This window comes from Pieris napi, chromosome 21 (genome assembly GCF_905475465.1).
Source record: "Pieris napi chromosome 21, ilPieNapi1.2, whole genome shotgun sequence".
NCBI classification, from domain to species: Eukaryota; Metazoa; Arthropoda; class Insecta; order Lepidoptera; family Pieridae; genus Pieris; species Pieris napi.
Genome location: NC_062254.1, coordinates 2094672 through 2107893, shown reverse-complemented (window position 1 = coordinate 2107893; position 13222 = coordinate 2094672). Strand labels below are relative to the sequence as shown.

Genomic DNA, 13222 nt, shown 5'->3' with positions numbered 1-13222 from the left:
ACTTTTGAAAATAATTTATATCTTCCAAAAAACAATGACATATATTTTGAATTTTTTGTGGGTGAAAGATAGCTAATTGCTTTATATTTTGCTAGGTTCGCACGCAGTTACGACATTTGAATAAACTACAAATACCAAAAAAAAATTAGATATCGATTGTATCTCGTACCGCACCCGAAGATAGTTCAATATGTGTAGTAAGTAGTGATGGGAATAAAATAATATCTCAGTTATCGATTCTAAAAGTTTTATTAATTATGCAAAGTGTTTTTCATTAAAACATGGTAAGCACATTGATTGCTTGTACATTACGCGCAAATGGTAACAATTCGTTTAGTTTTTTTAGAAGCGTCAGTGCTGTTTAACTGCGTGTGCTCCAACGAAAAAGGTTTATCGTTAAATATTTCATAATCAGAATCACTGTCATTATTAGTCAATGGGGGGCAAATTTGAACATTTTCCAAAACAAATATTTTACTGGACGATGCAGCAGTATAATCCGGCGTTGATTTTTTGTTAGAAACCTCAGCAATAAAATAGGTTTTTTACACTTTTTTATCATACAAAAATAATCAACACGCTGGTATATACGCGAGTGTTATTTCCAAAACGTGCCCGCGACTTCCCGAATGTCGATTCTAGGACAACACTAAAAATCCCATCCTCCATCTCTTGCGTCTACGAGGCGTACGATTTCACGAGTACCGACACATCTCCTAACGCAAGGAATTAAAATAATTACAAAACTGTGCGTTAGGGACCTAATCCATCTCTAATTTATTTTTTAATGTCCTTGAATTCAGCTTTAAGTAGGAAGCAAATATGTATATTTGTCCTGTTCATCCTTAAAGAACTTTACAAGTTAGACCCTCCCGCAAGGAGTGAAAAAACACGATTATGTTCAACGCACAATACAAAAGTCCTGCAAGAGATCTGATAGATCTCGTAACGCAGCGAACGTGTTAATAATGCTAGTCAAAAAATTACGCACATTATTCCTTGTACTCGTGTTATAGGACTGTAGGTATAAATTATTTGAAATAAATGTGGTAAACCAATTGAAATGATTTTCTATTCGCAGTTATCTTGCTATTTTATGTTCTAAAGTGATAATAATTCCTTAGTAAATTAAAAAATGGAAAACATAGGCACATATGTATTTGAAAATTGTACTAGTACTATTATTTACAGATTATTATTTAGGTTTTTTTACAATCATTTAACCATATGTATTACAAGAAGAATTTATAATAGGTCATTTTGTGCTTGACACACTGTATCTATAACCGACTTTAAAAGGTTTATTACTTTTCGCATAATCAGGGCCATTTCATTTGAAGGAATTTCACATTCCTTCTTACGTTTTTAGCTTCTTCAAGTTAAGTCAAATCATTATATATATATATATACACATATTACTAGCGAATATACGAGATGGTTTTTTTAAATTTAAAAGTATATATAGTATGTTATTATGGCATAATGTAGCGTTTAGTGAACAAATGTTTGATGCCGGTTTATTCGTTACATACAAACTATACATACATTATAAGATATCGCTCACACCTTTCTTGTACTAATTGGATCAATCAGACTTCATTGTCAACTAAACCTTGATCCATTTATTAGACATTCAGACGTGTTATTAAACATTACAACTATAAATTACTATAGACTTGTGATATGTTGTTGTGAAATCACATATTAGCTTCGTGAATTTGAATTAGTATCCTCAGCTTATCTCACTGCATTATGGATGATGACCCATAATTATCTTTATTTAGTCAGACCAACAGGTAGGCGATTGACCCCGACTTAATATCAATAAAAAAAAATACCCTTTGCTCACTTTGACCTTCTCGTAAAGACCAACAGGTTCCAACTATATCCAGACTAAAATTACATCAATCAGAGCCATTGACCTTCGCAATAAAAGTATATAATAAATTACCGGAAAATTTAAAGAATGAAACAAATTAATGTTAATCAAGTTGTTAAGGGAATTTTTTATATAAGAAATGTTGTTACACCGTTACAGAGTGTCTATTAATAATAATGTTAAGTACATACTCTTTTGTCGCAACGTGAATTATAAGCAAATATAATAAATAGATAATAATATCATTGTCAATTGGAATGTCATTTAAAAAAAGTGTAGGCCGCTTCTCGAGACTTAACGATACCAAACTCCGCTCCCTTGCCACTGTCAAAGTGACAAGTCTACTTGAGCTGACTGGAATTGCAAGAGACGATGGCAAGAGACCGGACGGTATGAGTTTGATTCCATGGAAGATGGGCCGGGTGGTGGTATGGGATGCAACCCGTACAGACACACTGGCCCCATCTATATGAAACCAACAACAGAGCTGTGCAGCTTGTGATGCGGCTGAAAAAGCTAAAGCATGCAATTACAGGGGTCTAGGCTCCGAATATGATTTTGCCCCATTCGGTGTCGAGACCCTCGGTCCGTGTGCTCCTAGCGCTATAAGGATTTTTAAGGAAATAGCAAAAAGGTTACCAGACATCACAGGAGACCGAAGAGCTAGCAGCTACTTCAGACAAAGAATTAGTCTAGCTATTCAAAGGGGGAACGCTGCCAGTATCTTCGGAAGCTCGCCTAAAGGGATTCATTTTAATAATATATTTTAGTTATTATATTTTAAGGTTAGTTATTGTCTTTTTATAAATAAATACTTCTACTTAGATTAAAAATGTATAATAATATAATTAAGTATAATAAAGCATCTCACAACATTGCGGTGCGTAATCAAGGTCCTTATTGTAACAAAATTATAACATGTCACCTGTAAAGTATGAACATAAGGAATGTAATAAAGATTTGACTTTGACTTCTGCCATCCGTCCTTCCTATAAATACCATCTTACAAAACATCGTATTATTAGCGTTATTTTCCTTTCAGATAGAGCAGTGTTGGCCTAGTGGCTTCAGCGTGCGACTCTCATCCCTGATATCGTAGGTTCGATCCCCGGCTGTGCACCAATAGACTTTCTTTCTATGTGCACATTTAACATTCGCTCGAACCGTGAAGGAAAACATCATGAGGAAACCGACATCTCGAAAAAGTCGACGGCGTGTGTCGAGCACTGGAGACTGATCACCTACTTGCCTATTTGATTGAAAAATGATCATGAAACAGATTCAGAAATCTAAGGCCCAGACCTAAAGAGGGTGTAGCGCCACTGATTTATTTATTTTTTTCTTCCAGATAATATGGGCAGCTAGCGGCGGTGATGGCTACAACTGCCCATATGGACAAAATTGCGGATTCGAGCCCTCACCGCCTGGTCGTTCACCTCCCTGCGCTCAACCAGGCCTCACGTTTTGCCTCCATCCAGACCAATATCCCGAGTAAGGTTATTTATTATACAGGCTAATTTTTGCACAGGGAAAAGAAAAACCAATGGCGCTAAAATATCCATAGATATTGTATCTGTTTCGCCGTATAGACCAGTCATTATAGACATTCGAAATCGAAAATTTGATAATAATTCCAAAAGTTTTCAAACTTCGGTCAAGTGAATGGTACATTGGGACGACAATAAATCTCATTTTGCAACCTTGTCCGCAGTCCGGAACATTGTTAAAATTGCAATTATTAATTAATTTTTGCTGTATGGTCGTGAAAAAAATTCCAAAAGTTCTGCAAACTTGGGGAAGTTTTCGATATAATATTTCATATCACGTATAAAATTTGCAACCAACCTAAGTGTACGGAACATTTTTTATTATTTATTTTATTTTCGATATATCTGTCAAATTTGCAAAACTTCAGTTTCAGTTTAATAAAGAAAAACATTAATTTTTAATAACAAAAAATGTTCCGTACACTTAAATTGGTTGCAAATTTGACACGTGATGTAAAATAATATATTTAACACCACTCCAACTTTGCAGAACTTTTGGAATTTTGGTCTCAAGAACTGAGCAAATTATCATTTATTGCATTTTTAACAATGTTCCGGACCGCAGAGCAGGTTGCAAAATTTTATAGTTTGTTTTAATACCACTCCCGACCTTACATCAAAATTTGAAAACTTTTGGAATTATAATGAATTAATTGTCTTGACTGACTGGACTAGTAAGCTTTTTCTTTACAAGTAGAACATGTCATGTGTCTATATAATTATCCACATTGGAAGAAAATTCAATTCTGTTTCAGAGGTGCAACCTGCTTGCTAAATTTTCCTTTCCTTGTAATCCTAGAGTTACTAGAACTAGAAGTCTTCTATACGTACCTACGTCTCGCTTTTCTGCTACTTTTAATACTCCAGTGATAAGGCTATCTCGCTCTTACCACTTTAATTACTAACATTAATGAAAATATTTCACAACCATCTTAATCATTGTAATTTTGTGTATGATCTTAATGAGGTTTAAGTTTCTATTTAGTTAATTACTGTTTGTTCCTTGCTTGTTTAAAATGTATAAATAAATAAATAAACTCTGTTTTTACAATACTCATAAATTCTCGTTCTAACTTTGGTACTGGAGGAACTAATGTATGGTAGGTACCCGCGTATCACCTTGACGTCCGTCGTTCCACAAACTGAGCGTTTTTTAAGGCAGTTTTTGGCAGGGACCCATCTGCCCACTGAATTATTTCCGTACCAATTCTTAAAAGGCCGGCAACGCAATCGCGAGCCGTCTGGCATTGAGAGTGTCCATATCACTGAACATCAGGTGAGCCTCCTGCCCGTTTGCCCCCAAATCTATAAAAAAGGTGTAAAAAATTAGTTGTTTTCCATGTCACTATTACACACACCAATATCTTATTATACTTATTATAGCTTACGCGACTGCACACATATAAAACTTTTTTAACAGAAACAAATACTCGTCTCTTGCTAATGACTTCTTTATACGTTTATTGGAGAAGTTTTATTCAATATAATGAAATTTAATGTTATTTCTAGGCATGTAATCCGCAAGCTGGTACATGCTGGACAGTATGACATACGGACTCTTCTGTCTGATGAAAGTCGGGATGATTTCGAAGCGGTTAAGAGGGACGCCTATCCTTACGGCTACGGCCCAAACTCCTTGCCCCACGTGGACCAGATATCATTGGTTAATGATGGTGCTAATTATCATAAGGATTACAATACCAAGTTTCAAGCGAGGTTTAATCAAGGTATTTATTTATTTCAATAAAGAAACAACAATTAAATTCATTATCATTTTTGTGTCTCGAAAGCACAAGACAAATACACCTGATTCAATTACTTTGATTTATATTGCAATTACAAAAAAATATTCACTTGATTTCGCAACTCCGTAGTAACCCATAAAAATCAAATGGCTGGATTATATAAACAATGTAGACTTTTGATTCTAATTAGTAGGAGGAAATATGTAGTAACATACCAGTGGAATATTAAAACCCGTAATTTAAAAAAAAAATGTGTTCATGAATTATTACAACATATGCATTACAATGTGTAAGATTTGGGAACCCTTTAAAGTAACTCTCAGGGTTCCCAGCTCTTCCATAACAAACTTAATTATAAATTCCTTAAAATATATAGACATATATATACAAATTAATTACATCTTTTATTTTATTTATTTATTGTTAAGTAAAATCACACAATTTTCCAGATATTTTCGCGGCAAAGACTCCCTTGCAACCGCCAACATCAATCGAACCAACTCCGTACAACATCAAAGCTTTTCAAGCGACGAACTTTTCCAAATTCGGTTTCCAAGGTTACCAAAGCTCTCCTAGTTATTGGAACCCAATAAACGAGAAGAGCTTGAAACAGAATAGTGTGACCCCAAACCTTGGGGTCTATAACCCGAATTATTTTAACCCAAACTTTTATCAAAACTACGAAAACGATTGGTTGAGACAAGCGTCGACTGGAGTGACGGAGTACAATCCTAGTGAATGGTGGAAGTAAGTTATTTTAATTGTCTTTCGTTACCACCTTTTAGGTCTGACTTTCAGATATCTGATGTAATAGGCGAGCAGGTAGGTACTTTTAGGGTCTAAGGCAAGCCGGAGAACTCACGATGTTTTCCTTCACCGTTCCAGCGAATTTTAAATGCGCACATAGAAAGTCCATCGGTGCACAGCCGGGGATCGAACCTATGACCTCAGGGATGAGATTCGTACGCTGAAGCCACTATGCACCATTAACGAATATATACACGAATTAATTATTTACATTACTTGCATTGCATATTGTAATAGTTCAATTACAGTTCTTTTATGTTTCCGTAATTCTACTACGACATAACTACCAAATATATCACACATTTTGACAGACTAGCACGAAAATTTAAAAATCGATATCCATTTTATTCCATGAATCTATAATTAATTAAAATAATAGTTTGTAACTTAGCTAAGGGAGCGTTCAAGTATTACGTAACGAATTTGGGGGAGGGGGGGTCATTTTGTAAAACGTTACGATGCGGGGCGGGGATTGAATTACACGTTATTGTTAATATTATTTTCGACTTACACCACATAATAGTAACAGAAGAGTCACTAGGTGGTCACGAAACGTTTTACTATACTTGGGTACAGTACTGTACTTGGGTACTGAAAAACGTTACGGCAAGTTACATGGGGGAGGGGGGGTCAATAATCTCCAAAAATTGCGTTACGTAATACTTGAACGCTCCGAATAACACTGGTTTTTATAATAAAAGTAATCTGTAAATATTTTGAAAATACTAATAGCATCGCGACAAAGCTTACTGTTCTAAGATAAAAATAATAGCAAAAATACTTCTAAAGTAATTCCATATATTTCAGATACATCTCACCATCTCAATCAAGCGATGTTACGATTCAGAGATCTATATCATTTCCGACACACCCTGCGGGGCACGGTCGGCGCAGGCGCAACGCTGAATTGGTGCAGGCATCTGCAAAAGGGCCTTTGACAGGCGCAGAAGCGCTCAGGATAGCTTTGGGACTTGCCAGGTTAATATTTCTGACTAAATTATTTCTTAAATCATAGAAAATAGATCAACGAGAATTATCATACGAGACTAAATTGGAATGGTCAACACTGTGATAGTAAAAATAACTTTGTATGGTGTACTTTCTGCTTTGGCCCACAAAGCAGAAAGAAATTTAATCAAATAAATTACAGTATATTTGGGACATAATAAGGTAAGTTTTCACCAAATTTCGTTTAAAAAAATAAATTTTTGTAAAAGTTAAAATTAAAAATAAAAAACCAAAAACTTGGTTTTTTTAATTTTTCATACCAATTTTGAGGTTATGTGAAAAATGTGTGAATACAAAAGTTTTGAATCTTTTTATTACCTACAACTTTGCCATTTAACTTTCTTCGATAGGACTTTTAGTTATGCCGGAAATCGAGATAAACCGTTTTTTACCCTTAAAACTCCCCCGCCTACCCCTGCCCGACCTCAGATCGACCGTAATTTATTTTTCCTTTCATTTTGATCATATTCCCCTGCTTTTTAATGGGTTTCATCCTACTGTAATATTTTTTGGTTTCAAAAATTATCGACCCTGGTCTAACAGATAGTTGGATTAAAATGATTTTTTTTACCAATCCATTTAATTATTTGTAACGATTTGGTAATGGTGTACAAAGAACTTTATATTTAGTAAGTTATAAGCTGTAAATCTTTCTCAATACATAATAATAAGCTTAAATATAGACTTCTTATGCATTAAAAGTAAAACATTCACTTGTTTTCTATACAATTCGTATAGCTTTAACGAATTTTTTTCAGGTATTATTCGCGATTTTGTAAACAAAACTAATATTTATATTTTTTATTATTTGTCTGCGTTACTAACGAACTTTAGTTAGAAATACACGCTGTAACAGTGTGAGCTGCTCTAGTTCTTTACAGTTTTATTTTTAAATTGTACTGCGACTTAAATAATAAAAAGTTATAAACAAATCATTATAATGTGTAAAATTTGGAAACCATTTTATGTAAATAATATCAGTGTTAGAGTTTCCAGCTCTTTTTTTTTTATATAATAGGGGGGCAAACGAGATTGCGGGACGACCAAAAAGGGCAGTCTACGCAGCTCATAGACACCCATTTTTAGTGGGTGCGTTGCCGGCCTTTGAGGGAGGAGTAGACTCGTTTTTTTTAGCTCTTCCATTACAAACTTAATTGTTAATTTCAGATCTGCTAGACTGCATGTTAGATCTCGGGAGTATTTCATAAGCCAGTCTTTTAACCCTGTTTTTAGATTGTGGACGGTGAGCGGGTAGATTAAGCAGCCTATTTAATTGATTAACATTATTACAGTCCTTACTGTCTGACCGACGACAACATCCCTATATCCTATAGCCTACGATCATAGGGAAAGGCTCTATGTGCTTTTAAATTACAAAAGAGTCCGTATTGCTTCGTAAATTTTTATTTTCTATTAATTTCCAGTGAAGACCCGTCAGCTGAACGTCCAAGACGTCAAGCGGCCAATACCATCAACCTATGCCAAGTGAGGACCCGGTATGTTCAGCCGCAGGCAGCTCAAAACAACAAAGGCAACTGGCGCTATGTTGTCAACATGGCGGACAATATGACACAGCTTGTTCGTGTAGAAACGTGCGCGTAAGTCACAGCTTATATAATTTACTGCAAAACGTATAACATTTATAAATTATGATTTAAATACACAGTAAATAGCGGGTTTTTTTAAATATATATGTCTGACACATCATCACTCCATCGATATGGACATCGTCATTGGTGGGTTTTGTGGGCGACATATGGACGCGAATCACACATATTTAATTTAGATTGATTCCTCTTAACATTACAAATAACACTTTAAGCTTAAATTATAAAGAGCAGCGGGTTCAAAGATATAGGATATAGACCCAAATGCGTCTCGTCACCAGAACGCGTGGAGCATCAAAAATCAGAATCAAAATACTTAATCAAAACTGCGTTTCCTGAACGCACTGTCCAAAGTCAAGATGGGGCCTTAACGTAACAATGTTCGTACTTATCGTACTTAATATTATTCGTTAAGTAATCATTTTAAATTATAAAAAATCTAATCAAAATAAATTATGATTCTTAAAAGATCTCAATTATTAATATTGTTTGGTTTATTATTACAACTGAATACCATGGTTATAATTCCTGTTTTTTTTAACGCCAAGTAGCGGTACTGTTTTGTGTGATAAAATTCCCGTTCCTATTTGATGTCGCTTCTTCCTAAATTTAATTTTGAATATCTTAATTTATAAATAAGCTATGAACTATATATTAATAATTACTATCGTAAATATGTAAAAGCATTATAATTTATTATAGCGCCATCTAGGTATTATTATGTGAAGCTCGTTGTTAAACTTGAACGTTAAAGGCATAAAACTTTTACTGAACTACTGGTTTCTTCAAGTTACTACTAAATACTATCTAGAATTGATTTTTATTTGTGTTTATATTTTTCCAGGTCCTCCGAATGTAGTGGATTATGCAGCATTCCTCGTGGGTACTCATCTCGATGCGAACAAAAATATATTCAAAAACGTTTAGTAGCCCTACAGCCGAGTGGAGAAACACTCTATACAGATGTATTTTGGATTCCTAGCTGTTGCCAATGTACGATCATTAATAATAATTAAATTATGTTTGCGCTACTTGTGAGGGTTATACCGTTGATGCTACTCGACGATAGATGGCGTATTATATAAAAAGCTCTCTTGTGTGTGATTTTTCAATGTGTTCCTTATTTAAAATTACATCATAACAAAAATATGTTGAAGTTTAAGTTAAAATTTTGAGTTATGTGAGTAAAAGTATTTAAAGAAGTATTATTAAAATACAACGTAATTAGTAATACCTATAGCTTTCTATTTCTTGAATATTAATAGCTTTTATAGAATATAGAAATAATAATCACAGTGAAAACTTTTAAATTTGTAATATTATTAATACACGTACATCCAAACAATAGTTGTAAATATTATATCGAAAACATAATTTGAAAATTGTTATTTTGGACAGTTTGTCTACAATTATATAAAAAATATACCTAGGCGCCATAAATAGTTCAGATGTATAAAAAAATAAAATAAGGATATAATTACGTTTTTGATCTCTCAGATCTTTTCTGAGCATTAATAAACTTGACTTGCATTTATGTGCAATAATATTTTGTAAATAGATCATATTATAAATAAATGGAAACTATATTTATTGTTTTCTTCTCCAAAAAATCTAGAATTCCACAACAAAAATTACTAAAATTATCACAAGATGTATCACCAATCCAAAAATATTACCTATTATATGTCTTACTATGAATCGTGAACTAGACTCTACCGTAACAGTTTCTTTGTTGTGTGGTAATGTAATGTTGATAAATGCAGAATTCCGAATAGACAAGCTAAGTCAATCTATTTATTTAAAACATAAATCTGAAGATGTCACTACAAGATGTTAGGTTAGCTAACTACATAATAACTTAAGACAAAAGGTACCCAGTAGGGACTGAATTAACAGACTTGGTATTACATGGAACTGACAACTGTTTACGGTAGAAGAAATGAGTTGCGAAGATTTTATACAAGTTATATTTTGATGGTTTTTTACGTTCATTTATTATTATCTATTACATTTATCGACACACATCGACATGTATATTGGTGTGTTTTGGGCAACGGTATTAATTTATAGTACAAATAGGATTGAAATGCGTGATGGAGTTGAGAGGGTGTAGAAAGAGTTCATAAATTTGTTTACCTCGGAAGCGTCGTGTCTGAAATTGGAGGTACAGAATCACATTAGGTACTTAATACTTTACGCAGGCCCGAGCAACCTTCGCACAACTTCGGCCTGTATGGCAGTCATGACATGCATGTTGACGCGTCGACTCAAGGTTAAAATCTCCGGATCCAATGTTAAATCTGTGCTTTTCTATGGATGTGAAACGTGGAAGGTCACTAAAGACATCTCGCACCGACTTCAACTCTTCGTCAATCGCTGTTTTCGCCGTAATCTGGGTATTTACTGGCCCGAGAAGATCTCTAACGAGCGAGTTTGGGAGCGGAGACCTCGATTAGCCAGCAGATCAAGCGAGGCAAATGGAAATGGATATGCCATACACTCCGAAGAGATTCCACTCATATCGCCAAGCAGGTGCTTGATTGGAATCCGCAAGAAAATGGTAATTGTGTCGTAAGCGTATAATCGTCGTAAGCATCTCTGGCGTCGAATAGCAGTTGAGGCAAAGAAAGCCGGAAAAACTTGGTGAAAGGTGAAATAAGAGGCTCAAGACCGAACGCGATGGAGACTCCCTGTGGATGCCGTCAGCCCCATCTAGAGGTTATAGAACATTAAATGAAGACAAATAGGAGACTCAATAAAGTGATAGGCCGATGACACTCGCATTGGCGAAGGTTGCGAGTCATTGCCGGCCTTTCGAGAATTGGTACGGTCGCTGTCGACTTGGTACGGAAATACATGGTCGGGCAGATTCATTAGCGATACGATTATTAATTAAATAATCACTTATGAATTCTTAGAAAAAATACAATAATAAATATCAAAATATAAAAACTCTTACTTTTGGACTAGGTGATCAAAATCCTGTCCTCATCCTGTCGTACCTACTTTATTTTCTATACCGCACGAGAATACATAAAGAATAAGTCGTTGGTCCACAGCCGTGCTTTGAAAGCACTACCTCAATGTTGGGAGTCGCGCGTCTAGCCACTAGGCCAACACTATTAATTATTCATTAAAAATACTTAATTAACTAAAGTACTCATTTGACGCTTTCTGAGTCTTATTAAAAGTCTGATATTTGAGTTTAAATTCAATAAAAACCCTAATGAGAGTTGATATGAGGAAAAAATTACGAATTTCTTTTAACGGCCAAAAGGTCTTGAAAATAGCATATTTTCCTGGATCAAGTTAACGGCTCGGTTAAGGGTTGAAAATCGGTCCAACTGCGAGGGTTCGTTTTCCCGGGGTTAGGCCTACCTTAACAAGTTTTCTCTTATGCGTTACTTTTATTTACAAATAAAACCTATTTAACGCATTTTACAGAACAGTAGTGAATAATTTCACAGCTAAAGTTTTTTTTTGTAAAAATAAACTCCAATGGCATAATCAATTTAATATTTCGTATTGCTGATATTTTTTTTATTGAATGTCCTTGGATGTTGTTTAAAATACCTAATGGATACGTAGAATTGTGTCTAGTAACCTACCAAAACTAATTAATTATTATAATATCCCCAAAAAAGCATTGACATGAACATGAACAAACGTGTTTCACGTTCTGATTCGTGAGAGAATTTAAAACGCGCGTTAATTCTAAGGCATGAAAATAATCACTTAAAACTGAAAGTAAATAGTGGCTTGTTTGTAAAACAAAAGAATTATTCTCTGTACAAGTAACAATGAACTTGAAAGCAGTTGGGTGAAGCGCCAAAACTCTCGCTTCAAAAATAAAAATTGAAGCAAAAAGCTCGACACGCGTAAAAGAGGAAGCAGGGAAAAAATCAATGCTTGCGTTTTATGTTCTGTGCGTGTGACAGATCGGTCGTCATGACGACCACGACGGGGGAAACAATTGGCGCGAAAGAGGGTCCTAAGCGCTCGGGGTGAAAACAAAATGGCGGTGCGCTGTCTATCCATAGAGTTGAAGACGCGTTCCGTTTCGTTTTACGGCTTTATGGATTTGAGACATAAAGTGCGTTGTATGAGAGAGATAGAGGATGGGGTAAGGTTGGTGATCGATATTACGCACTTTTGTAGCAATGAAATTGGCACGACATGATGCAAGAAAACGGTTTGCACGCGTTGCAACCTTTTTAATTTTTGATTTCGCTTACCGCGCGATGGTTTTTGATATATCATAGCGGTAATGAAGAATTTTAGGGTTCATACGTTCATTTTTAGAACGATGTATGAATGAACATATAATGAGTCGTAGTATTGCGTTTTAAAGGGATAAAATATTTTGTAAAAAAAAACAATAACTTACCTTAAAATATATGATTAAAAGGAGTCCCTTTAGGCAAGGATCCCAAGATACTGGCAGCGTTCCCCCTTTGAATAGCTAGACTAAATCTTTGTCCGAGGTAGCTGCCAGCTCTTCGGTTTTCTGTGATGTCGACTAACCTTTTTGCTATTTCCTTAAAAGCCTTATAGCGCTAGGACCCCACGGACCAAGGGTCTCGACACCGAATGGGACAAAATCATATTCGGAGCCTAGACCCCTGTATT

General features: G+C 35.0%; 1 protein-coding gene across 1 annotated transcript in view; it reads left to right on the top strand.

Annotated features, from left to right (window-relative positions):
- LOC125060464 (protein spaetzle 5) overlaps nucleotides 1-10179 on the top strand; it is a 37889-nt gene extending 27710 nt beyond the window's left edge. The window contains exons 3-8 of the mRNA XM_047665370.1: nucleotides 3228-3370; nucleotides 4936-5153; nucleotides 5621-5918; nucleotides 6786-6956; nucleotides 8411-8584; nucleotides 9438-10179. Of these exons, the coding sequence (XP_047521326.1) occupies nucleotides 3228-3370; nucleotides 4936-5153; nucleotides 5621-5918; nucleotides 6786-6956; nucleotides 8411-8584; nucleotides 9438-9609 (1176 nt within the window). The 3' untranslated portion in view covers nucleotides 9610-10179. The remainder of the gene's footprint in view (nucleotides 1-3227; nucleotides 3371-4935; nucleotides 5154-5620; nucleotides 5919-6785; nucleotides 6957-8410; nucleotides 8585-9437) is intronic.
- The last annotated feature ends 3043 nt before the right edge of the window (nucleotides 10180-13222 follow it).